Here is a 27623-nt window from a genome sequence, read left to right on the forward strand (position 1 = left end):
GCTTGAACCTTGGCAGGATGAACATCATACAAAAAGGGAAAGTTCTGTCATAACCCTTGAAACTCTTCCTAGACCCAGACAAGGCTCACAGGCAAGTTAGAGTCCCAGCACCATGTTTAAAAACAAAGCCGAAAATCCCTCAAGGATGAAACAATGGACATGCTGAACTAGATTGAGGGGAGGAGCCCACAGGGCATCAAGACTACACAAAGAACTCAGTAGGCAACTGAGTAAAGCTGGGAGCAGGAGATGCTCTTCCCCATGGAAAAGCACATAAGTTGGTTGTTCACTGCCAAATGGCCATACAAGTAACATTATAAGACTGAATATGTCATACTTAGGAATGAGTGTGTGTGTGTGTGTGCGCGCGCGCGCGTGTATATACATATGAATGTGTGTGTGTGTATGTGTGTATTCATGCAATAATAAAGTGGTCATGAATTTGAAGGACAACAGCAGGAAGAATATATGGGAGGGTTTAGAGGGAAGAAAGGTAGAAATGTATTATATTAATCTAAAATAAATAAGAGAGATGGTCTTTAAAAAAATAAATCCCGTTGGCAGGAGGATTTGTCATGGCCAGCCTAGTTGAATCACGAGCCCCAGATGTACACCTTTCAACTTATTTTTGTTTTGTTCTTTTGAGTCAAGCTCTTACTGTGTAGCCCAGGCTGTCTTGGAACTCTCAGAGATTCACCTGCCTTTGCTCCCAAGCACTGGGACTAAAGGTGTACACTCCCAAGAACCACTAACTTGAACTTATTTTCTAGCAATAAAAAGGATGGTAAATTTAGTATGGTGGCACATTACACGCTTGAAATCTCAGCACTGAGAAGTTAAAACACAAAGATCAATAGTTCAAGGACACCCACAATAAGCAGATTGTCTCAAAAAGAAAATAGGAACACAGTAAAAAAAAAAAAAAAATAAGATTTTCTTAATAGGATTGAATATGGGGGGAAATAAAATTACCTGCAAAAAAAAAAAAAAAAACACACACACACAAAAGTGAAATAAATTGAAAAAGTACAGTACTAAAGAAAAAACTATGAGCTATAAATCAACTCATTTAAAAGTTAATCTAGCAGGGTGTAAAAATTGTAAAAAAAAAATTTACAAATATACAAAAATCCATGCTCACTCAATTTTTGTTACTAGAAATTCTTTTAGCGTCCTAGAGTTAAGAGTCACAGTTTAACACAGTTGGTAATTTATCCCCGTTTAAGAATAAAAGCTAACAGAACTTGTTTGAGAACCTGGGTGCAAGCATAAGAGCACAACACCTACTGCCCCAGCCTTCTCACCTGAGGGGGCAGCGGGGTTACTGGGATTCTCGCTGGCAGATGCACACAGGTCCTCCTCTCCATCTGTTGAGGAACTGGAGGAGGAGTCACTGCTGAGGTCATTGTCACTGGAGCTACTAGAGCTGGGAAGGAGCGCATACTTCCTCTGGGCCAGCACCTCCCGCTTCTTCCTCTGCACCAGCAGCCTCTCCTTCTGCTTCTGCGTCCTCTGTGAGGAGCTGTTCTTCACTAGTCTCTTTCTGCATGGGAGCCTCCTCAGTGCACTACCATGAAAACAAGGTCTTTTCATCAGCAAGCCTGACACAGACTCTGCCTCAGTCCGAGGCCACTTTTGGGACCGTGAACTGTGACTTCTGCTTTTAGCACTCAGAACAGGCTGGGAATGTCTCACTGAGACTTCTTTGTCCTCATCTGAAGTCACAGTATCAGAGTCCCCAAAATGGAGACTAGATGAGGGAGAAGACAGACACTCACTGAAGGAAGAGTCGTTCTCTTCATCACTTGGTGTCTCCAGATGTTGCCTCAGCCCTAGGATTCCCTGATTTTCTTTGACACAATTCTGTACATATGAGGGGCCAGCCTGTTGGCTTTTGCGTTTTTTTCTCACAACCCCACTTTTTTCTTGTTCTTGCTGGTTGCCATTCATGTCCTTCTCTTGTTTTGAATCATCACACAGGTGAGAGAATTCATTCCCCACTTTGCTGTTAATCATTTCCACTTCTGCAGGGAAGTTCTTGGTGGCCCCTAGGGGCTGTGGGTGCAGAAGGACCCCCTTCAGACTCTCCTGTGTTGTGGGCGCATCAGGAGTCCCACTCTTCATAGCCACTTTTAGGGTGTAGAGCTCGTTATATTCAGGAGTCCATTGAGACATGGGAAACTTTAAGGAAGGCCTAGGAGACACAAGGCAGACATTGAAAGCACTCAGTACATCTGTGCTACACAACTAACTAAAGCCTGCAGCAGCTATAACATGACTAAGCTAAGCCAGACACTTGACTTTTTCACCGAGCACTCTAATACCTCTGCTTCTACCCTTACTTTCAGAAACACAGTTAATTAGCACATAGTACTGAGCAACATAGTGACCAAATGGACCTTGCAATATTCCTGCTAACTTCCACAATATAGCATATTTGATCAAAATTAAACACTTCCTTTAAGCTTACTTCATTAAACTAGAGAAGAGAATTATAATTCAAAAGACTGCCTTCAAAAGACTGCCTTCTGTGCTAGAAGTCACGCCACTGGGTACAGTCAAAGGAAACCGGTCTGCTGAAGTCACACCAGCACCCCATGTTCACTGCAGCATCCACCACAATAGCCTAATGATGGATGAAAAAAATGTAGTAGATGCATGATGGAATGCCATTCATCCATTAAAAAAGAATGAAATCTTTTCATCTGTATAACCCGGACAGATGTATAAACCATTACACTGAGTGAAATAAGGCAGGCTGAAAAGCAAGTTCCTCGCAACCTTACTCACAATGTGAGACTGATAAAACTATCTCACACAAACTGAGAGTAGAATGAAGGTTACCAGAGGCTGGAGAATGGAGTGGAGAAGTGAGATAAGGGATGGCTGGTCAACAAGTACTAGCTGGGTATATACAAAGAACAAGTTTTGGTAACAGTGTGTAATAAAGTGATTCCAAATGATATTATACTGTGTGTTTCAAACAGCTAGAGAAGGTTTTAAAAACTATATCCTAAAGAAAGATGTCTATGAAGGCACATATGTTAATCTGACTGAAATATTACACTATGTACAAACTTATCAAAACATTACACAGTACTGAAAAGTATGTACAGTGTTTAAGCTTTTGTGTATCATTTAAAACAAACTTTAGGGAGGCTACATTCCTCAGGATTTATAGGCAGCCAATGGTTGCTGGGGGAGGTGGAGGCATTTATAAACCCTTACTCATATCCCTGTTAGCAACCCAAATGGAACTTCTAGTTCACCATCACCAACAACCAAGAAGTAAAAACAGAAGAGGAATGACTTGGGAAAAGGAAAGGGGTCAATGGGAGTGGATTGGAGTGGAATAGGAAAAACATGAGAGAGGGAAATTATAGGTGAATATGATCAAAATATATTATGTACCCAATAAAAATGTAACAAAAGCCATAATGCTAGTAAAAACTTAAAATTTTAATGTAATTTAAATTCTAAGAAAAAATATAATAAAGTCATCATATCACAACACTTTGGAGGCTGAAGCCAGGCACAAGTAGACTTTTATCTCAAGAGAATCCTTCAGCCCTGCACTCCTTTCCCCACTAAAAAAATAATTCCAAAGACTAGTCACCATGTGTTGTGGAATACCACCTTCAGGGCATAACGTGGTCATTGCCAGAAGATCTGAGTGCCAGGAGACTGTACATTAACTTTCCCTCAAAGGAAAAGGACCATGAGGCCCACCTCTTCCCAAGAGTTTACAGATAACCACTGTTATAAAGCAATTGCTAAGAGGAGGGGGCTTATAAGGCCACATCTTTCCCCAAGAGCTGACAGGAAACAGCTGGTGTGGGAGGACAGACTGCAGTGTGGCACTTGCTCCCCTAAGAAACCCCAGTTAAAACTGGTTCAACCAGGCCACAGCTGAACTGGTTGTTTCTATTGTTGATGCCATCTGGGGCGAGTAGACATTTGTTCAGGAAAGTTCATGTCTTCCCTTTGACATTAACATGCTAAAATTGTTTGATAAATACTTCCTGTATATTTAGATGGTTTTTACATTAAACAATTAACTAGCAGAAATACAGCTTCTTTCTCCTACGACTCCATCTTTCTAATGACAGCCTAATTCCAACAGAAGTTTGACTAGAATGTTTAGTGTTTAGCAAGTCTAGCAAGGACCAGGATGCTGAAGATAACTCTTAAATCAGCAGCACAGCAGAAAATAAAACCAAAATTCCCACAACTGGTCTAAGTGTGCTTAGATCAAATCACCTCTGAAATTGAGCTGCTGAACAAGGGAACTTAATTTACAGCATCAACACCAATATAATTTTTAAATTTTTTATTATTACTTGATTCATGATGTGTGTGGCACTTGTGCTACAGTGCAAATATAAACTCCGCAAGACAACTTTGTGGAGTTGATTCTCTTCATAGATCAAACTCAGGTGCCCCAGCATGGATGTCAAGTACCTTTACCTGCTGAGCTTTCTTGCTGACTCACACTGTAACTTTATACAGAAAAGAAGGATAACCATGTAAAAACTGTGAACATCATTCAAGATAGAACACTTACTAGAAAGGTATTCAGCCTAATAAGTGAAGCACTGTGCTAGAGCAGTATGAGAATCTAAGCAGGTGTAAACATGGTTTGTATGCTTTAGAAACAGTCTCAGTACCTTGCTCAGACTGTCTCAAACTGCCAGGATCAAGGACATCTCCTCCCTCAGCTTCCAAGTTCATCACTTCCATCCATTAACAACTGTGACCACTTCCTAACAAAATGATAGAACTGTTTCTATATGAACAGACATTTTCAAACCACCTCTTTGTTTGAAACAAGGCTTCTCTGTGTAGTTCTGTCTGTCCTGGATCTCCCTCTGTAAACCAGGCTAGCCTTCAACTCAGATCAGCCCGTCTCTGCCTCCAAATGTTGGGACTAAAGGTGTGTACCACACTACCCAGCTAAACAGCTTCTTAAAAACAAAACAGGTATTTTATGTCAAGGGTTTTCTTCCTTTTCGGTAAATAAGTTACCAAAATGCATAATTTCATAGATTTTGTGCTTTATTTCACAGCTCTATTATCAGAACAGACCCCATGAAAGTAAAACTGCAATGACCTTTCCCTAGAGAATGACATTCGATCCTTTTCTCTTTGTTTGTTTTTTGTGTTTTGTTTTTGGTTTTGTTTTGTTTTGTTTTGTTTGAGACAGGGTTTCTCTGTGTAACAGCCTTAGCTGTCCTGGAACTCACCTTGTAGTGCAGGATGGCTTCTTGATCCTTTCTTTTCTTATATGATTATTACAAGGGCAGGCAAGCCTGGCAGTGGTGGCTCATGCCTTTAATCCCAGCACTTGAGCACTTGGGAAGCAGAGGCAGGTGGATATCTGTGAGTTTGAGGCCAGCCTGGTCTACTGAGCAAGTTTCAGGACAGCCCCCAAAGCTACAGTGAAACCCTGTTTTTTTAAAAAAAAAAAAAAAACAAACCAAAAACAAAAACAAAAATAAAGGGGCAGGCAATGATGTTTGTGCAAGCTCAGACATTAAATCCTACTTGGAGTATAACACAATGAATGAACACCGGAGCATAGCAAACAAATTTACAGGAGGCAGCTAATCAGACCAACAAAGCTCAAGAAAGAGGAGCTCAAAATGATGAGGCGTAGGCAGATGTTAGCAAGAGGGAAGGAGCTATATGACACTGGTTATAGTAACAGACACAAATTAGTGTTAGAAAAGATGTGAGGAAACTGGAACCAGCCATGCCTTGAGTCCCACCTAGCACTTGAAGCCAGAGGCAGGCTCTGTGGGTTTGAGACTGCCTGTGGGCACCAAACACATATTTGATACACATACACATATGCAAAGTACTCATATACACACAAAAATAAATTAAAGATAGCTACAAAAACTATACAAGTAAATTTTTCTTTTATATGAAATGTCAAATTTCTAGAGGTAAAATTTAGAATAGTGGTTACCTAAGGCTGCAGATGATCTAAGAATTAGATTGTGAGAAACAGGGTTTTTTGTTTTTTTCTTTTTAAGAACTGTGTCTCAAATTGCCCTTAGTGTTAGCTGTTCAACTCTTATGATTCTACAAAAACCACCAACAATGGATCTCAATGAGCTTTTTCTTCAAACTCTGTGACTATATAGAAACCAGCAACACTGGATCTCAAACAGTGAAAAGTCCAATGAAAATTATGAAGGCCCTTGGGCACTAGATAGTTGTGGACCCCATAAATAACAGAAAATGTGGGATGTGTCTTTTCAAAATATCTGAGATTTATCCAGAAATCCAGTTCTCCCTGAACCTGAATCTCTAAGATGACAGTCTTTTCTTTTCCCATCACTTATGCCCCAAAGCCAAAACAATGAAATCTTTGTGGTTAAAACTGCTTAGGCTATAATCAATTTGGTCTTCCCAAAGAGAAAGATGGAAGGGAAGGCAAGCTGGCCTATGTCTTTAATCTCAGCACTTGGGAGATAAACAAGAGGATGCCTGTAAGTTCAAGGGAGGTCAACCTGGTCTACATAATGAGTTCCAGGGCAGCTGGAACTACATAAAAACACCAGTTTTTAAACAAACAAACAAAAGAAAGAAAACCAAAAGACCAAACCAATCAGAAATGTAGTAAGATGGAGAGGGGACTGCACATGGGGTGAGATGTCTGGTATGCTTTGTCTGTACACCAATAACTGCTTCCTAAATGGTCATGCAAATGAAAAATGCAAAATTAACATCTCATATTAACTCAGAAATTCTCACTACAAATTTAAATCTATTTTAAACTAAGAAAAGGGAGTACGTTTGTGAGACAGAAATATGAGCACTGCATGATTTTTATTTTGTGTGTATGTGTGTTGGGCGGGTGCATTTTTGTGTGTATGTGGAGCCTAAAAAATCAACGTTAGGTGTCAACCCTCAGGAGCCACCCACCTTGTTTTTTGAGACAGTGTCTCCTGATACGCCCTGGAACTTGCTGACCAGCAAACCCTCCCATCTATCTCTGCCTACCCAATATGGAATTACAAATACGTGTCACCATGTTCAGCTTTTGATTTTGTTTTTGTTTTTTTGAGATAGGGTTTCTCTGTGTAGCCTTGGCTGCCAATGAACTCAGAGATCTGCTTTTTCAGAGATCAGCCTATGTCTGCTTCTGATACTGGGATTAAGGGAGTAAGCCCTTTGTTTGGGGGTCTCAGGTACTTATCCCAGGCTGGCCATAATCTCACTATGTATACAAGAGCCACCTTGAACTTTTGACCCTTTCTCCACCTCCCAAGTCCACCTGTCACCACACCTGGTTTATACAACAGTACAATAGTCAGGGCTACTGGGGACAACAGACAAGCACTCTATAAACTGAGCACATCCCAGCCCTAAACATACAGATTTACACAGCTATTAAACAAGATTTTTTTTTAGCCATGAGAGATCTGATATTTTTCTATAAAAACTCTAGAGGTAACCAGAAAATGAACTAGATACACTAATGCTTTCAAGACAGAGTATTTCTGTTTAATAACCCTGGCTTGCCTTGAACTCATTCTGTAGACCAGGCTGGCCTCAAACTCAGCTATACTAATGTTTTTAAATACAGTTTTACACAAGTGAAAACATTATGTCCCAAGGATACTACTTACTTGGGGTGATGTTTGAAATTTTTAATCCTCTTCTGAACTCAGAGTTACTTATAGAATTTGCCAGTTTGAATATATTAAATCAAGTAAGTTCATGACAGACCCACTGTTACTTACAATGCTGTCACTACCACTGCTGACACTTCGAGACAGCTGTTCACATAGCTGTTTCCAGACATCAAAACTCTATTAGCGAGAAACATATTTCCCCAAAGGTATCAATCACTCTGAACTCTTAACTATATTTTCAAAGTGCTTAAAATTAAGTTTCTTGGATTTCTGATATCTAAGAATATAATAATTATGAAAAGGGTAGTGAGAACTTTGATATATGTATTAGCAAATAACTAATTTGTAACCCTCTAACAGCAAAAAAAAAAAAAAAAAGAAAGAAAGAAAGAAAGAAAGAAAGAAAGAAAGAAATGACACCCAGGAAACTGCTTTATTAAATGCAGCTTAGTTTGTTTGACAAGGTAGTCAAGGCTGGCTGGCCAGGGACTTGCTATCTTCCTGCCTAGGGTTACAAGCATGAGTGAGCCTACCCAACTGTATCAAATTCTTTTTTTCTTTTGGTAAGTACAAAAATGAAAACATAAAAACAGATTAATGATCTTGGCAACCTCCTCTTTAAAAAAAAAAAAAAAAGACAATATAGTTATCATTTGGATCCTTGACCATGGTAATCAAGATGAAATTATTAACCATTATAGACAACTCAGAATTACTCTAAGGATGTTATTTTCTTTTCATTCATTAGACTTACTTAATTTTACATGTATGAGTGTTTGAGCTGCATCTTTGTTAATGTTCTATAGCTGTGAAGAAAGGCCATAATAACAGCAACTCTTAAAAAGAATAACATTTACTTGGGGCTGGCTTACAGTTCAGAGATTTAGTTCATTATCATCTTATCCTCCTGCAGGCAGACATCTTGCTGAAAAGGTAGCTGAACAATCTACATCTCAAGAGGCAGGTAGAAGAAGTGAGACTCTGGGCTGTCAGGAGCATTTGAAACTCCAAAGCCCACCCACCTGCAGTGACACACTTCCTTCCTAATCCCTGTCAAGTATCACCACTCCCTCAAGACCAAACATCCAATCTATGAGCCTATGTGAGCCATTCTCATTAAAACCACCATAGCCTGCATGTACACATGTGCACTGCATGTCTGCCAGATGCCTATAGAGTTCAAAGTAAAGTAACAGATGGTTGTGATACACCATGTGGGTACTGGGAACTAAACCAGGGTTCTTTGCAAGAACAAGCACTCTAACCATTAAAGCAGGCCCTAGAGTGTTGTTTTCATTGCACAGAAACAAGGTAATATCAAAAACCCTCTAGGAAAATTACAAAACACAAGAACTGAATTTGTGCCAGAAGGTGGTGACACACACCTTTAATCCCAGTACTTAGGAGGGAAAGGCAGGCAGATAACTGATTTAGAGGCTAGTCTGGTCTACAGAGTTCCAGAACAGGCTCCAAAGCTACAAAGAAACCCTGCCACAATAAACAAACAAACCAATGAATGAATGAAAATAAACTAAACAAAAAACAAAAATCTGCACTTGCTGAAATCACCAATTCTAGAAAGTCTACTCTAAGTGAGGCTAAAGGACTCAGGAGACACTGATGAGCATAGCCACATTCCAAGAGCCAAAATCCACAAGAACTACATAGCACTGACCCACCAAAACAAACAAACAAAAAATAACTGATGGAGCAGAGACAAACATAGGTCATAAGACATGGGACAAGGAGGAGATAATACTGAAAGAATTGTAAGTCAGAGCATAAATAGAAACTGGCAAAGCTTGAAGGAGGAGCCCTATCACTTTTGTTAGCAGTCAGGCATCTGTACTGGCTGGTCCTTGGGCTTCTGACAGGATATGTTCTGACAGTTACAGCCACTAAGTGCACCACATGTGTACATTCACTACTGTCCCTTTAAAAAAGGGCCCTGCCCATGACCCACCTTTCCCTCTCTTCCTTTTCTCTCTGCTTTTCTGCCTGTCTCTCCCCATCACCACTCTTTTCTACTGCTCCTGTCCCCAGAGGGCAGTTTCCCTCTCCCCCCTTTCCCATACACTTTCCTTTAATTAGAAAGAAAGGAAAAGGAAGGGAGGGAGGGAGGGAGGGAGGGAGGGAGGGAGGGAGGGAGGAAGGAAGGAAGGAAGGAAGGAAGGAAGGAAAGAGAACCCTCCAAGTGAGCTCTGCCACATGGCATCGTTTTTTTTTTTTTTTTTTTTAACAACAATTTTAGTGATAAGTAAGGAGAGGATAAATGCAGGCCGGCGAAAGGAAAAGACATTCTAATGTTACATCATTACAATTACATTTTCAATGGCTCATATAATAGCACAATGTGAAAAAAAAAAAGGGAGGGATCAAGAGGCCAACACTGGGGACAAAATAACAACAATTAAAAGGTCACTACTTCTACAAAGCAAGAACACACAAAGAAAGACAAGGAGACAGGAGACACTGAAAACAGAATAATTATAAAATCCAGGATCACCACAGTTCTGTTGAGCTTTGCACAGGAAACACCTCCTGCTGTCACCCTAGCTAAATAAGTATAACCTGCCCGGATCCCTGCCACAGAGACCTAGTTTTCTCATGTCTAACCCTTTTCTATATACTTGCATGAACTCTTATGAATATAAATCAGTCCAGGTGGTGGTGGCACATGCCTTTAGTCCCAGCACTCAGGAGGCAGAGGCAGGTCGATCTCTGAGTTCCAGGTCAGTCTGCTCTACAAAGATACACAGAGAAACCCTGACTCAAAAAAAAAAAAAAAAAAAAAAAAAAAGAATTCCTCATGTTCCAAAAATAAAACCCCAGCTCTATAGTGCTCTATCTCCAGCTTCTACTATCTTCCCCTCTCAGTCACCATCAATCTCAAACTGTCCTTCTTTCCTTCCTTCCTTTCTTTCTTTCTTTCTTTCTTTCTTTCTTTCTTTCTTTCGGGTAACAAGCCTTTCAATCTTGGGCCTTTGTTCTTTTGCTCTTTATTGAGATCTTGGGTTAAATGTCTTACATTTGGAGAGTTTTCCCGACTGTTCTATGGCAACAAAGAGTGTATGCCTGGCAGGCTTCCAAACAAGGAAAAAGTAACTGATTAAGACCTGCAAATCTAGTTGGGGGTGGGGAAGGGGGTATGCACAGCTTTAATCCCAGCACTCAGGAGGCAGAGGCTCACAGAGAAATCTCTGTAAGTTTGAGGCCAGCCTGGTCTACAGAGCAACCCTGTCTCAACAAACAAAAAAGAGCTGCAAATCTAAATTCTATCCCTGTGTCCACCCAGGTCATACAGGTCACATAAGCTACTCACTGACTCTTCCTCACTTGAATGTCCTGCCAAATAAGTGAGGGTGGCAAAGATAGTGGGAAACACATGGTTTCTTCCATAGCACCCTGGCAACCTTGCTGAAACCAACTTAGATTTCCCAATCCCTGCCCAGTGTCCTCACTCAGAACCAGACTTCCACCTCAGTCTGACAGCTCTGTCTTCTCTGCCTCCCTCACCCCCAAATTCTCCATGTATTTCCTTTTACAAAACCCACACAAGGTACATTATCAACAAAGTGAAAAAGCAACTCATGCAATGGGCAGGGAATGTTTCAAATCTTATCTGACAAGGGACTGATTTCCAGGATACACAGGAACTACAACACAACAAAATCTGATTGTAAAATGGGCAATCATCTTGACAGTCACCTCTTTGAAGCCAGTAAGCACAGGAGAACAAGCTCAACGACATTGCAAAGAGAATGTCTTTAGGGTAGCAATTCCTCAAACCCAGAATAACAAATGCTGGCAAGAGTGTGGGAAAAACTGGAACATCTATTCACTGCTGGTGGGACTGTAGAATGGCAGCTGTGGAAAATGGTATGGAACTACCATATAATCTAGTATTTCAGTTCTGGTAGAAATAGCCCCAGCATCTAGCAGACAACCAGATAGACAATATGTTAACATACACACAAATGAACAGCAGCAAGCCTTCAAAGGAAAATCATGAAACATGCTACAATATGAACAAACATTAAAGATCCAATGCTAAGTCAAAACAAGCCCAACACACAAGGGCAAATGCTATGATTCCACTTACAGGAAGGCTTTAGACCAGTCAAATTCACAGAGAGAAAGGAGAATGATAGTGTGACCAGCAGGGGAGGGGAAGAATGGAAGTTTGTGTTTCATGAGCAGAGTTTCACCTGGAAAAGACTGATATTTTCTAGAAAGAGAAGATGGCTGTACAATAATGAAAATGCATTTATCATATACAAATATGGTTAAGATGAGCCACTTGAATAGTGAGGTTAGGGCTGGAGGACTGCTCATCCCAAGAGTTCAGGAGTAGCCTGGGCAACATGAGACATCCATCTTTGGGGGAGATGAAGGGAGGAAGACAAAACAAGCCAGGCTAGGTATAGTGGCATAATTTATAACTCTAACACTCAGAGATAAGGAGATTACAACCTGAATACAACCTGGGATACAAGGTTAAGAGTTTGTCTCAAAAATAAAAACAAAGGCTGGAGAAATGGCTCAGTAGTTAAGAGCACTGGCTGATCTTCCAGAGAATCTATGTTCAATTCCTAGTACCCATATGGCAGCTGGTAATTTTAAGTCCTGTTCCAGAATAGCCAAAACCCTCTTCTGGTCTCCAAAGATACTGCATACACATGGTACAGATGCACATACAGGCAAAACCACCCATATACATAAAATAAAAAGTTAAAAAAAATTTTAATGCCAGGCAGCACTTTAAACTACTGTCAAGCTAGCAGTTTCTTCTCAATAAACCTTGAAAGATAGAAAGATTAAAAAAAAAAAAAAAAAAAAGGGTGGGGGGAGCATGGTGGTATACACCTTTAATCCCAGCACTCAGGAGGCAGAGTTAGCTGACTCTGTGAGTTCAAGGACAACCAGGACTACACAGAAACCCTGTCTCAAAAAATAAAACAAAAAGAGACACACAGAGCCTATATGACCTAAGTCAACTACGTAAACTATGCTACTACATAAAACCTAGTAGGGAATTCAATGTGATCCCAGTGTACACATTGTGTGACAAAATTCTTCCTGGAGAACAGCTCCCCACTCCCCATACACCCTACTCACTCCAGATAGGGATCCCACAAAAGAACAAAATATGGATACCACCAAAGTCCAACTTGGTGAACCAATAAGTTTTATTGGGGTTCCTTACAGGAATATGGGTGAGGAGTTACTTACAGGAGCAGAAATGACTCACAGACAGCTATATCACCAAAGCCCAACCCAGTATGAGTGACAGCTCACAAAAGCTGGGACCCTCAAGCACACTGCACAACCTACAGGCAGCTCAAGAGACTGAGTGTTCTCTCCAAGTGACTGTCTAAACCACTTCCAGGCAGCTGATCTGGTCTCAAGTCTTTTAAGAGTTTTCGTTGCCACTCAGGCTGTCTGAGGGGACTCAGCTTTTACTGTTTACTCTGGCAGGGAGGGGTCTAATTAATCTGGTCAGCTTCAGGAACTGCTTGAATATAATGAGTTGTTCACCTTCTTGCCTAAGGAGCTTCCCACCAGGCTGGAATGTTTCAATCTCAGAGGAAACTATTGTACAACAATATACTGCCTGTAATCTCATTATTAGTCCATAATTTCCAAATTAATACTTTTTAGATATGTTAACTACTAAAGAATAATCATTAAAATACAGTTCACAAAAACCTGGTATCATTAAAAGAATAATTATTATTGTTGTGTTATTTTAAAAAGGGTCAATAAAGCTGGGCAGTGGTGGTGCACGCCTGTGATCCCAGCACTCAGGAGGCAGAGGCAGAGGCAGGCAGATCTTTGTGAGTTCCAGGCCAGGCTGGTCTACAGAGTAAATTTCAGGACAGCCAGAGCTGTTACACAGAGAAACCTGTCTGGAAAAAAAGCAGGGAGAGGGCACAATAAGAACTGAAAATTAGGCCTGGTGATGATAGTGCATGCCTTTAATCCCAACAATCAGGAGGCAGAGGGAGATCTCTGAGTTCAAGGCCAGTCTCATCTACAGAGCAAGTTTTAGGTCAGCCAGGGCTACATAGAACCCTGTCTCAAAAAACCAAAAGAACTGAAAAATAGGCTCAGGGATTTCGCTCAGTGGTAAAGAGCTTACCTAGCTCAAGGCCCTGGCTTCAGTTTCCAACACTGAGAGAAAAGGAAGTTCAGAAAATGACATGTAAGGAAAACAATCTCCATATCCTTCAAGTACCTGTCAGCCAATGTCCAAAGCTTTAAATTTAAAAACCACAGAGTTCTTTTATTTCACCTTCCAGCACCTAAAACTAAACTGCAAGCTACCTCCAGATTTCTTTGGTAACTGGGAGGCAGCAAGATAAAGGCTGCTCTATTTTTAAGTAACAGAAACAAACCTAAAATAATTGCTATTTTATACATTATTATTGGGATTACAGATATAAACCACCATGCCCATCTTAATGTTTTTATAATATACAGAAATGCCTCACTTCCCATACCTATAATATATAATTCTACAAGAAGTACACACAGGGCCAGGCAGTAGTGGCACACGCCTTTAGTCCCAGCACTTGGGAGGCAGAGGCAGGTGAATCTCTGTGAGTTCGTGGCAAGCCTGATCTACAGAGGAGTTCCAGGACAGACTCCAAAGCTACAGAGAAACCCTGTCTTGAAAAACAACAACAAAAAAGTACACACAGAATTAAACCACATTGCTAAAAAGGGTCTTAAGTCAGCTCCTCTATATGAACCCAGTATGTGTTGTCTTAGTACTGGAGATGGACCCAGGCTTCAGGTATGCTAAGGGTATGAACTAAGGGTCTTAGGTCTTTACAGCTGTACATTTAACATTTTGAACTTTAAAAAAAAATCTTTATCAATAATGCAAATGAATAAGCATTGCCATTTTTGCTAAATTATAATAAAGATCTTGGAGTATAAATAACTACACTTAGTATGGTTTACACATACAGTACTTTGTTTATGACAGGATCTCAGTATGTAGCCTCAAACACCCAATCCTACCTCAGATGACAGATGTGTGCCACCATCTTATACAGTACTCTTCAAAGAGAACAAGCAGTGAATGCTTCCTTGTCAGAAGTGAAAGCTGCTGTTTGAAACAGGCAGTGTAAAGCAAGATTACAATACAGAAAATGTGTAAGCAACCATGTGCTAGAGATATGGGCTGAGGGAAAAGCAAGATATTGTTTCCAAAAAAAAAGAAAGAAAGAAAAAGAGAAAAAAAAAAGTGGCAGTGCTGGGGCATGCCTTTAATCCCATTACTCTGGAGGCAGAGGCAGACAGATCTGTAAGTTTGAGGCCAGCCTGGTCTACAGAGTGAGTTCCAGGGCAGCCAGGGCTACACAGGGAAACTCTGTGTTGAACTAAAAAAAGAAAAGAAGAATCCTATACTCTAAGAAGCTCACAATTTACTATCAAATAGAACCAAAATGGACAAAATCACCTTCTGGAGGAACACGGAGGAAGAAGCAAATAGGGACTCTGGTACCAACTTCATTTCATGGAACCATGATACCCAAGTGAAACTGAAGGAAGGATGAGAAAAGGGCAGAGGACACTAGAGGCAGGACCCTCAACTGCTGAGGAGTTTTTCAGCTTTGCTTTTTCAGTGGGGGGAGTCATTATCAAAGAATGAGGAAGGATCACACTGCCTAACATCATTTAGGGAGATCTAAATAGTAACTAAGGAAATGAAAGGTTTAAGCTAGAAGGAAAGTCGGAACACACAGGGAAAACTCATCAATGAACAGATATGGAAAACTCATCAATGAACAGGCAAAGAACAGTTTTAGCTTTTTCACCCAGTTAGCATACAAGAGTAAACTAATAATCTCTCCATCCATTTTCAGTGCCAGGATGCTAGAAAAAAACATGGGTTACTATATTTTTCATAACAGCCTGTTCATTTTTATTCTTTACCTTTCAGTTTGAGAAAATAAAAAAGCAAATAAAAAAGAAACAAGTTTCCAGTTTGGTTCCTAGTGGGTACAAATCCTATAATCTAACACAAACCAGCAATAACTTAAACATAGAATTTCAAAATGGCAAAAAATGAGAAAAAAAATCTAATTTTTTTGTTTGTAAATTCATTGGCTCTTCCTTCAACTGTCATGACAAAAACAAAAAAACCTGCTGTTCTAACCAAAACCTTTCTCAAAACTGTAGTTGCTATTTCAAATTAGTTCTAGAAAAGTGAATTAATTCAACAATAAACTATTCTAAAAACCAGTCCACTTAACTTTCTGAATGTCTAAAAGGGTTTCTGAGAGGAAACAAGCAGAATGTTCCAATTCCTATTATACTACAGCAACTCACCTGCCTTAACCTTTAAGTCACATCTAAGAAATGTCCATAATAGAAAGTCAGGGCTGAGCCAGGTGCGATGGTGCAAACCTTTAATCCCAGCACTAAGGAGACAGAGGCAAGTGGATCTTTTGAGTTCCAAGCCAGCCTGGTCTACAAGGTGAGTTCCAGGACAGCCTGAGCTACATAGTAAGACCCTCTCTCTTTTTTTTTAAGACCCTGTCTCTTAAAGATACCTAAAGAAACCTGTCTCAGAAAAAAAAAAAAAAAAATTTTTTTTGAGTCCACGTGAAAGTTTCCAAGGCAAAAGGACAAAGCTAAAACAATGTGGCAACCAAACAAGTAATGCAGTGTTGGATTCTAACCCCAGTAAGGCCACATATCCACAAGTCCATATTAATATAAGAAAATCTTCCTTCCAGAAGAAAGCTATCTCCATCTGCTCACTTCTAGGAGTTAGACAATAGCCTCTAGCCCACCAGCCTCAAGTGGACAAGAGACCAGCTTCGAAGAGAAACACGATAAATGCTAGCTTCTTTTTCTGTTGACAGTCAACATCATTGATGGCCATGTGGCTACTACCATGGAACAGTGGTAAATGATAAGGAAATCTGAAGCTGAGGGATTCTTCTCCCAAACCTATTACAAAAACATCCCACAAAACAAAATGAAGTACAACCTATTGAACACATGATAGGTACTTAATATTGCCATAATTTGTAAGGAAAGACCTAGAGAAATTGTGAAACCAGCAACTGTATTTAAATACCCAGAATGTAACTAGTAGAGATGTGGCAATATCCTCTCTTTTTAGAGAGAGACATGCAATTTGGTGGGAAGTTAACAAGAAGTTGGAACTGGGTGAGGTAGATAAGGGAACTCTATACTATTTTTGTCATGTGATTGTAAAGTTATTGCAAAGTTGATTTAAAATTAAAAAGAGAAGGGAGCAAGGAGGTATTATTTACAAAGCTCCCTTAGGCTCTAGAAAAGGTAGGAGGAGACAATTGAGAAACAACAGTTTCCCCTGCCAATAGTTCCAGAAGTTTTACAAGAGAGGGAAATAAGACTCTAGAGCTGGGACCACTAAATTATCTGGGATTCCACTAAAAAAAAAAATCTACATAACCCATGGTACCGCTACAGGGAAATGGTTGGCTTATGTTATTTCAAATTACTATTGGGAAATTTGTAAATAAGCACACATTCTTGTTAACATTCTATGATAATGCATTAAAAAGTTACTATACAGGGCACACACATGCTTAAGTATATTTATCTTAAGTATGTTTTATCTAGCTTTTGTGACATGAAATAAATAAACATTATTGCAAAAATGCCAGTCACCCAGGTAACTAAGCCACCAAGAAGATAAAACATGAGAATAAGTCACTTAATCTTTAAAGTAGGGGAAGAGGGAAAGAAAAAGACAGAGTGAGACTGAGAGACTTTTTTTGTTGTTGTTTTTGAAACAGGCTCATTTTTGTAGGTAAAGATGGCCTGGCCTGGAGCTTCTGCTTTGGCCTACTGGTATTGGAATTCCAGGCTTGGACCACTTAAACTGGCTCACAGTCATATTAAGTTTGGGCACATGAATGGGTCTTAGCACAATCTAAGTGCCCTTTTAAGAGTAAGGGGGAGGGTGCAAATACAAAAACAAAAGGCCGTGGGAAGACACTGCAAGACGGTTGCTAACTAGAAAACAAAGAGAGAGAGGTCTCAACAGAAATAGCCAACCACTTAATCTTGAATATCACCTCTGATATTCCTAAATCACAGTGAGAGGCAGATGCTAGCACAAGGTTCAGAAACACTACTCCTAATGTTTCTTCTACTTCACTTTGGCAGTTCTGGTACCAGAGGACCTCAAAAGTGATAAGCAGACCTCTACCATGATACATCCCAGTCTTTTCTACTTTTTTAATTTTCACACAGTATCTCCTAAGTTGCAGACTATCCTCAAACTTGTGATCCTCATGCCTCAACCTCCAGAATAGCAGAAATTAATTACATTATACATAAAATAAACCCCAAGTGACAGCAAATGGAAAACAAATAAGGCAAATAAAATTAAAATCAATCAGCAGTGGAATTAAAATACATTGTAATCAATGGAAATGAGGCAAGAGAAGGGAAAAAAACAAGAACACCAAGCTAGCCACAAGCTTTCATTTTTCAGGCTTCAATTTTGCAATGTTGATATTACAGGTGTGCATACCACCCCAGCTAGAACTGTAGTATGGGGAATGACTGCAATTTGTTTTCTTTCTGTTCACTGTGGTGCTGGGGATTAAACTCAGGGCCTTGTATGTGCTGAGCAGGAGTTCTAGATTGATCTAAAGCCCAAGCCCTGCCAATTTAATTTAAAACAAATGTTAGCATGATGATACATGCCTGTAATCTGAACACTCAAGGTGGGAGCAGAAGGATTCCAAGATTTAAGGACTTACAGGATGATCCTGTCCCTAAATAAATAAGTTAATAGAAGAGACTGGAGAAGTGGTTAAGAGCACTTGTTGCTTTTGCAGAGGACCTGGGTTCAATTTCCAGCAACCATACTAGCTACTCACAATGAATTTCAGGGGACTCAATGCCCTCTTCTCAACTTCACGGTAAGAAGAGCACGCACACACACACACACACACACACACACACACACACACACACACACACACACACGGTGCACATATATTACATACATAGATACATACAGGAAAAACACACACATAAAATGAATAAATCTAATAATATTTTTTAGAAAAGAAGTGATTTAAGGGCCTGGCGGTGGTGGTGCATACTTTTAGTCCCAGCAGTTAGGAGGCAGAGGCAGGCGGATCTCTGTGAGTTCAAGACCAGCCTGGTCTACAAGAGCTAGTTCCAGGACAGGCTCCAAAGCCACTGAGAAACCCTGTCTTGAAAACAAAAACAAAGTGATTAAAAGGCTTGCCTGACAGTAACAGACAGATGTCTAGAAATCTGAAGAAAAAAAAATCAGCAAATAATAAACTCTGGGTGTTCACTGCACAACCCACTCATTTTCTATATAGCATTTGCAATTGTTAATAAAACACTAGAAGGAAAATACTTGATGAATGAACTCCAGACACAGAGCACCACATGAATTACTGAACAAAAATAACTAAGCGTCAAGCATCAGACCAGTGGCTGTCTTGGGATGGAGTCTGTCTGGAAATTGAGGTAACTCAGGAAAAAGGAATAAAAAGGAACATTCCAGGACAATGGGCCATTTTACCTCCTGATTGGCAATTCATTACATAGATGTATACATTTGCCAAAACTCACTGACCTTTAAAGAGTGTGATTTGTACTGTTATCAGCTCAATTGATTTTTATTAAAGTCCACTGTAAAAAAGTTAGCACATACAGAAAAGTACACACAAATTAAGTTCCTTCCAATTATCACCCAAAGTGTCATCAACCCTTCTCTCTTGCTGTCAAAAAGGCCAGGTCCATGAGAAATAAACAAACACTTGACTCTTTGGAAAGCAATATTAAAAACAATGAATTCCCAAAAAGTGAGGTTTCTGGCTTGGTGACTCAAGCCCTACTGACTTAAGACCTGCAGTCCAACCGCCATGACATATCTCAGCAAGTTCTTAATTTCCCCTCTATCTAAAGTTCTTCATGTGAAAATGGAAATATTTACCTCAAAAGACAGTTGTAAATAATGTATGTACATGAAAGCTAAAACACTGCTATTTTTAAAGTTAACATCCAAATCGCTTTAGAAATCATCTAAGCAAAAAAAAAAAAAAAAAAAACAGAACCTTCTTTCCTCCAGTTTTTCCTCTCCTTTTTAGGGGTTGAGAGAAGAAAAAGGAGTTCAGAACTCTAGATATACCTACCTCAAGTTAGTCTACCTTACTGAAGTGGTAGCTCTCAAAACCCTCCTTAAGAAAAGGCGAAAAAAGCCAGGAGGTAGCTCCGCATGCCTTTACTCTCATACTCTCACCACTCGGGAGGCAGAGGCAAGTTCAAGGCCAACCTAGTCTAAAAGTTTCAGGACAGCTTCCAAAGCCACAGAGAAACCCTGTCTCCAAAAAAAAAAAAAAAAAAAAAAAAAAAAAAAACCCAGAAACAAAAAACAAAAGGAAAAGGCAAAAACAAGCAAAGCATGTTGGCACATGCCTTTAGACCCAATACTCAGGAGACAAAGGTAGACAGACAGATCTATGAGCTTGATTGAGGCTAGCCTGGTCTACAGAGGGAGTTCCAGGAGAGCTGGGACTACAAGAGAGAAACCCTTCCCCCTCCCCCACAAAAAAATAGTAGAAATTAGAAAATTTACTATTAAAAAAAAAAAAAAAAGCCAGGCTGGTAATGTTCCCCTTTAAACCCAGCATTCATGAGGCCGGGGTAAGTGGAACTCTGTTCCAGGCCAGTCTGGTCTACACAGTTAAGTTCTAGACAGCCAAAGCTATTTATTATAAAGAGAAACCTTTCTGAAGAGGGAGGGTGGCCAAAAACTTTGAGTCAATAAAGCCCCAAAATAAAATTGGAATAAATAAAAATAAAGCCAGAAAACTAATTAAAGAGCATGGCAATAGTCCTGAGAATATAGGATCCACACAGGGAATGGTGGTACATCCCTCTTTAAGCCCAGCATTTGGGAGACAGAGGCAGGTGGATCTCTTTGGTTCAAGGCCAGCCTGGTCTACAAAGTGAGCTCCAGAACAATTCAAGGCTAGTCTGGTCTATATTGTTCCGGGCAAGTTAGGGCTACATAGTGAGACCCTGCCTCAAAAGACAAACAAACAACTCCCCTCCCCTCAATTTATGTAGTATCTAATTTGGGAAGAAAAATTGCTCCTTAAGCTGTTTAAATAAAACTTGTTTGTATTTTACATATATGGTTTAGGTCTAAAGTATATAACCTAGAAAATAGAGATTATATTCTAAAGAAAGAAAAATTCTAACAAAGAACTGGGGCTCTGACTGACAAGAGAACACTGAAAACTAGATTGGAGAGATTACTACTGAACAGACATTACACACAAAAAGGAGGATTTATAACTATCAGAATAAAACAGTAATTTAAATCACATAGACTGTGCTTGCCATTCTGTCAGTCATATGCCCAGAACAGTCCTGCTCTTTAGCTGGCAGGTCTTCCTTCTCATGTGACTATGAGATGAGCATCTTGTTGTGCTGTCAGATCCTAATGTTTCAAGCCATTTAGCTCCCTACATACAACTGACCATACTTTATCTGATGTTTTACAATAAAAATGTGGTTTGTTCCAACAATAAAGGAAAAGCAGAGCTGGTAGGCTTTGATGGGTGATTACTAGGACTGGTAGGACAGCTCAGGGTAAAGGTGCTCAGTGAAAGCCAATGACCTGAGTCATTGACCCTGAATCGTATAGTGTCTCAGTTCTTCAAAGCTATCCTTTTCCCTTTACATGTCCACTGTGATGTGCTCATATCTACACTCACAGGTATCATATACACATATATAGTAATAAATAAAAAATTTTCAAAGGAAATGTAACTTCATAGAAAATGTCATCAAATACATGATAATAAGCATGTTTTACATTTTCTAAATATTTTACACATGACTTTTTCATTAAATAAACATTCTTTATTAAAGATTTTAGCTATTAGGTTTAATTTTTGTAAAAAATCTAACAGATCTTTAAGTGTAAAAAGTGTATTTCCAGCCAGGCATGGCAGCACACGCCAGCAATTGGGAGGCAGAAGCAGATGGATCTCTGTGAATTTGAGGCCAGCTTGGTCTAACAAATTGAGTTTCAGGACAGCCAGGATTGTTACACAGAGAAACCTTGTCTTAAAAAACAAACAAACAAAAAGGGTATTTTCTTAGATATTTAAACATTTTACCACTAAGATTTGCAAAGAAAACCCAGGATCATGTCAGTAATCTAACTTACTCCCATTTATCAAAACTTCACTTTGAGCACAGCAGGGGTGGCATACACCTTTAATCCCAGCACCAAAAAAAAAAAAAAAAAAAAAAAAGTGATTCACATCTTCAATTCAAATACTCTTCGATCCTTTAAAATTTCACAAAAGTCAAGAGATACCAACAAATGTTATCCAACTGAAACTGTCAAAATAAGGACATAATGTGGCTAAGAAATCAAAGAACCTTACGACCTCCACCCCCCACCCTCACCCCACCCCCCCACCCCCGCAGGGGGGTTGTCTAGGAGGAACTGACTGCTATAGCATCTGGGCACCTGGAGTGACCACTCCCTCCCTCCCATTAAGTTTATGTCTGTGCTCAGCTGCTTCCTTTTGCAAGAGACCTGCACTATCCACTTCAAATTCTAAAGAGTTATCACAACTTTAACCTGCTTGTGAAAAAACAAAAACACAAAGTTAACTTCAACTACTATTTTCTCTCTCTAGCTCATTTCTATAATCATCTATGAACTTTACTTACTTTCCCAAAACTTAGATAGAACACAGATTTGGTATTCAATCAGTGTTTGCTGAGTTCTACTTAAAATAATTGAAAAATTGCAATGAGAGTGGCATAGTTCAGTGATGCTACAGTTGCCTAGCATATTGGAAAGAGAAACTGTAGCAGTCAAACTTTTCATATAATCACACTGCAAGTCTGTTGCTTGTCAAATGCTATGGCTTATGCTTGTAATACTAAGAACTAGAAGTCTAAGGGAGAAGGATCAACCTTAGCTACACAGCAAGTTCTAGGCCGGCCTCCCCTACATAGAGTATGAGATTCTGTCTCAAAATAAAAACAAAACTCTCAAAAAAAAAAAAAAAAAAAACTCTTAAATCTTTCACCTATTAATGACTTTCTAATGTGATATACTGGTCACTTAAAAAAAACACACTGAATAATGCACAGGTTGCAGAAATGAATAATGTTGTTATATATAACAGCACAGCACACAGTAGCCACAGCAACGTTCCCTTGTAATCCCTGATACTCAGGAGCCTGAGACAAGTAGGCAAACCTGGATAACTGAAAGACAAAGAGCTGAGAATGTAGCTCTGTAATTGAGCTCTCCCACCACTCACTGGGCCTGCTATGACTACATCAGCAAACTCCTGAGAAACTGCCAAGCTCATAACAAAGTTTTCTAAGTTTAAAAACTGAGTGAGATGTTCATTTGCTTGAAATGACATGTTCATTTCATTTATTAATCATATAAATTCTTTTCCTCCAGACAAGCACCACATTTTAGTATGCGGAAGTGTGACCCAACCTAACACCCTTCCTATTTCATCACATGAAATGTTACAGGACATTTTTTTTTTTTTTTTTTTTTTTGGCTGTTGTTTTTGTTTTTTGTTTGTTTTGGCTTGGTTTTATTGGGTTGTTTGTTTGTTGTTTTTGTGAGACAGGGTTTCTCTGTATTGCTTTGGAGCCTGTGCCCGAACTTGCTCAGTAGACCAGGCTGATCTCGAACTCACAGAGATCCACCTGTCTCTTCCTCCTGATGCTGGGATTAAAGGCTTATGCCTCCAAGGCCCAGCCACTTGTTCTTCTTTTTTTTGACAAGAGTTTTGGGGACATCACAATGGCCTCAAACTTGATATACAGTGATAAACTTGAGCTTCTCATCTTGCTACCTTTACTTCCCAAAAAAGATGTCACCATGGCAATCAATTAACCCAGGCTGTCAGGCATTCTAGACACACACACACACACACACACACACACACACACACACACACACGGGTGGGGGGGTGATTCAAGACTGGTCTCACTATGCAGCTCCTCTGGCTGTCCTGGAACTCATTCTGTATATCAAGCCTGTCTTGAACTAGCAGAGATTTACCTGCCTCTGTCTCCTATGTTCTCCAATTAAAGATGGGTAGAATATTCTTAAGGACAGATATTTCAGTGGTTAATAGCACTTCCTGCTTTTCTAGGGGACATGGGTTCAATTCTTAGCACCCTCATAGCTGCTTACAATCATCTGTAACTCCAGTTCCAAGGGGTATGATACCTTCTTCTAGTCTCTTGGGCACCAGGCAAACATATACTTACACAGACATAGATGCAGGCAAAGCACTCATATACGTAAAATAAAAAATAACTTTAAAATTTTTTAAAGAAAATTTTTGAGTGCAATAGCATTTTTACAATGTATGTGTCAACATTATGACTACAATGGTCTTCATTGTGAGTACAGTGATGGCTAGTGCAGTTGCCCACTGTCACAACTTACGCTAGTGCTGTTTGTACCATCCACTGCAAATGTCAACTACTGATGGCATTAATACAGCAAATAAAAACTTATTACCATTGTGAAACAGCTTCAACCTGGCAGACTATATGAAGTACATTCAAGTCCTCACACACTTTGAGCCACTTTCTAGACACATAAACAACTGTAAGAACAGGGCCAGTTGTGATGGTGCAAACCCTGAATCCCAACACTTAAGAAACAGAGGCAGGTGGGTCTCTCTGTAAATTCAAGGACAGCCTAGTCTACACAGTGGGTTCCAGGCTAGCCAGGGCTACAGAGAAACCTTGTTACAATACAAAAGAGAGAGCAAGAGAGAGTGAGGGAGAAACAACAGACATACTGAAGAGATGACACTCAATGTCAGAATATATACCTATGTTCAATCCATAGCCAGCAAACAAGAGGAGAAAAGGCAAGAAATATGAATGCATACAGGAGGATAGTGTCTCTTATTTCTTCCCCTGCAGAGCTCTGATTCAAACCCAGCCTGTGTTAGACAAATGTTCTATCAATGAGCTCATCTGCAGTCCCTAGAAAAATACTTATTATATTGATATATGGTGTGTATATGGGCACATATATGCCTTGGCACCTGTGTGAAGGTCAAAAGACAATTTTCAAGAATTGGTTCTTTCCTTCTACTATAGGTCCAAGGTCAGGTTGTGAGACTTGCACAGCAAGACCCAGAAAAGTTAATTTTTGAGAGAGAAATTGTTTCTATTTAAGCAGGAACTAAGATACTGGTGAGTGATTTGAGATACATTTTTTGTTTTGTTTTAGCTTTTAGGCTTTTGAGATTGATTTTTTTAAACAATGAGACAATATCTGGTTCAAAAATAAATTCAAAATATTGCTTGGAAAAAATAGGAAAATGAAAAAAAAAATAATAAGGATGGACATGGTGTCACAACCTTTAATTCCAGCACTCGGAAGGCAAATGTAGTTCTCTACAAATTCAAGGCCAGCCTGGTCTACATAGTGAGTGAAAGGCCACCAAGTTTACATAGTAAGACTTTGTCTCAAAGAAAACAAAAAATTTAAGATCAATAATAAAACAAATACCCATGTACAGGTGGTAGAATGGCTGTGAAATATACTAAAAGGTTACAGAACTGCCTATAATGTGGACACTCCCCAGTGCCGGGGAGGAGACAGGCGAATCCCTTAAACTCTCATAACCTGAATGATAGGTCAAACAGACCCTGTTCCCTACCTCTACCTCAACCACAATCCCAGAAAAACCAAGGTGCACAGCATATGTTATGGCTATTCTGGTTGTCAACTTGATTACATCTGTAATTAACTAAAGCCCAACAGTCTAGGTACACCTGTGAGAGATTTTCCTTAAATTAAATCATTTGCAGTGGAAAGACCTACCTTTAACCCAGATCTTTTGAGATTGGAAGATCCACCTTTAATCTGGGGCCATACCTTATGGTGGCAATCTATATAAGATCATGGGAAAAGGAAACTTTTGTTCTTTGCCTGCTTGATCTTACTCTTCCTGGTAAGTTCATTCCTTCACTGGCATTGTTAAGGGCCTACTTCTTCTGGATTCCAGCATATACTGAAGATACCCATTATACCGATGTCTTTATACATCAGTATGAGCTGAGACATCCAACCTCGGGAACTGAACAACTGTCTGATTCTTGGACTTTCCACTGGTAGACATCCATTGTTGGACTAGCTAGATCACAGCCTGTAAGTCTCTCTATATTAAATAGATCCATTCAATAAGTTCTGTTCCTCTTGAGAATCCTGAGTAATACAGCATCTGAGGATCAACATTTAAGGTTGTCCTCTGTCCCCCATATACACATGAACATGCATACACATGTACAGATACAAGAAGACAAATGAGAACTCTACTACTGAACCACCCATGTCATGCCCCTTTTTCTTAGTGCTGGAAATTGAACTCTGAGCCTTGAAAATTTTAGACAAGCACCCAACCCCTGAATTAAAAACTCCATCCCTTTTCTTGTTTTATTCTTCATTCTCTACTACATTCTACATGGTCTTATTTTCTTCAAGGCACTTACCACTACCTATCCAATTTATGAGGTTGCCACTCAATAAAACGTCATACTTCAAGAAGGCAGTGCCTTCATCCTTGCAGGCCCGTCAGTGGCAGTGCCTACAACATGAGACATTCAATATATACTTCTTGAGAAAATCATAATGTACAGTCTCTGTGTAAAATAACTCTCCTATGTGTTTTTATCATTTGTAACTTGCTTTCCATCTGATGGCAATTTCGAGTACCTATAGAAACCTAAACAGCAACCTGGGAGATATAAGAGAGAGAACAGAGTATAAGACAGTCAAACATAATTCTGGACTTTGCTAAATAATAGCCAACACATTTCTAAAAAAAAAAAAAAAAAAAAATGTTATTTGGGACTTTTGTTTGTTAGGGGTTTTCTGTTGTGTTTTTGTGGGGTTTGTTTGTTTGTTTGTTTGTTTGTTTTTGATTAAAACCATATGCAGACACTACCACCTGGCTTGCTTTTTTTTCCTCTCTCTCTCATGAGAGTCTCCTACATAATCCTGGCTGCCCTAGAATCCACTATGAAGGCCAAGCTGCCCTCAAACTCACCTGCCTGTGCCTCCTGAGTGCTGGGATTAAAGACATGCAACAATATAACAGGTTCTCAAGACTATTTTTAAAATAACATTAAGCCAGGTGTGACGGCATATGCCTTTAATCTCACCACTCTCCAGGCAGAGGCAGGTGGATTTCTAATGAGTTTAAGGTCTGGTCTACCCTAGCAAGTTTCAGACTAGCCAAAGCTACATGGTAAGAACTTGTGTTAAAAAAACAAAAGCGGGAGGGAGGGAGGGAGAGGGAACTGGGATGGACATGTAAAATAATAAATAAATTAAAAACAAACAAACAAACAAACAAAAAGCAGTAACAACCAAAAAGAAAAAGACATTATCATAAATAATTAAAAGCTCCATTTTAATAAACAATGTAGTAGCTCCCACTACCCAATACCTGGAAGGTAGAAGCAAGAGGATCAGAAATCCAAATGACTAGTTGGGTGATGGTAGCACACACCTTTAATCCTAGCATTTAGGAAGCAGAGGCAGGCAGATCTACCAGTTCAAGGCTAGCCTGGTCTACAAAGTGAGATCAAAGATAGCCAGGGCTACACAGAAAAACCCTGTCTCAAAAAACCAAGGAGAGAGGGAGATCAAGAGTCTTTGGCTTTACAGTAAGTTCAAGGTCAGCCTGAGATACCTGAGAGGCTTGTCTCCAAAAAAAGGGGGAAGCATTCATACTTAGAACTCTCTAATAGTTGTAAAAGATTGATAAAGCTGAACATAGCAGCGTATACTTGTAATCTCCATCACTCTGAAGACTGAAGCAAGAGTTTGCCATGACTTGAGGCCAGCCTGGGATCCATAACAAGAATCAGGTTATAGTA

At 39.6% G+C, this 27623-nt stretch overlaps 1 protein-coding gene across 6 annotated transcripts in view; it reads right to left on the reverse strand.

Moving 5' to 3' along the window:
• Positions 1–27623, reverse strand: part of Rnf111 (ring finger protein 111) — a 65090-nt gene that overhangs the window by 34572 nt on the left and 2895 nt on the right. For all 6 annotated transcript variants that reach the window (XM_051197895.1, XM_051197894.1, XM_051197893.1 and 3 more), the window contains exon 2: positions 1305–2194. In XM_051197895.1, coding sequence (XP_051053852.1) covers positions 1305–2175 — 871 coding nt within the window. In that variant the 5' untranslated portion in view covers positions 2176–2194. The remainder of the gene's footprint in view (positions 1–1304; positions 2195–27623) is intronic.

Source organism: Phodopus roborovskii, unplaced genomic scaffold (assembly GCF_943737965.1).
Source record: "Phodopus roborovskii unplaced genomic scaffold, PHOROB, whole genome shotgun sequence".
Taxonomy (NCBI): Eukaryota; Metazoa; Chordata; class Mammalia; order Rodentia; family Cricetidae; genus Phodopus; species Phodopus roborovskii.